The following is a 507-nucleotide window of genomic DNA, read 5'->3' as shown; positions in this document are numbered from 1 at the left end:
GGTCGGGGCAGGCGCCAAGCCCCCCCACCCCACCCCCGGACCCCAGGGCCCCATTCTAAGCAGGCCAGAGGAGAGAGGCCCGCCTAGGCCCTGGCTGGGTCTGGGGTCAGCCCCTTTGCCGGCCCCTCCTCGAGCTCAGAGGCTACAGGAGCCAGGTGTGCAAAAGCAAACAGGCCCCGCTGCCCTTTGGACGTTTTGCAACTCGCCAGGCGCGCTCTCTAAGCCGGGGCGCTGCGGCCTGGGCGGGCGGCCTGGTATAAATAGGGCGCGGACGCCGGCCGCGCATTCTGTCCTCGGTGCCGGGCGGCTGCCTGCAGGTGCCCGTCCCTGAGGAGCCAGCTAGCCCGCCAGCCAGCCAGCCGGCCGACACGAAGCGCCGCGAGGGAGCCGCCCGCCCCGTCGGCATGGGCCCTCCGAGGCCCGCGCTGCTGCTACTGCTACTGGCGGTCGCGGGCGCCTGGGCGCGTGAGTGGCGAGGGCCGGCCTGCGGGCCGCGGGGGCCTGGGT

At 74.2% G+C, this 507-nt stretch overlaps 1 protein-coding gene across 1 annotated transcript in view; it reads left to right on the top strand.

Annotated features, from left to right (window-relative positions):
• Positions 1 to 404: 404 nt before the first annotated feature.
• APOB (apolipoprotein B) overlaps positions 405 to 507 on the top strand; it is a 38114-nt gene continuing 38011 nt past the window's right edge. The window contains exon 1 of the mRNA XM_040623722.1: positions 405 to 465. Coding sequence (XP_040479656.1) covers positions 405 to 465 — 61 coding nt within the window. The remainder of the gene's footprint in view (positions 466 to 507) is intronic.

Source organism: Ursus maritimus, unplaced genomic scaffold, assembly GCF_017311325.1.
Source record: "Ursus maritimus isolate PB19 unplaced genomic scaffold, ASM1731132v1 scaffold_6, whole genome shotgun sequence".
Lineage (NCBI taxonomy): Eukaryota > Metazoa > Chordata > Mammalia > Carnivora > Ursidae > Ursus > Ursus maritimus.
Note: the sequence above shows the minus strand (reverse complement) of the source record. Positions and strands in the feature narration are given on the sequence as shown.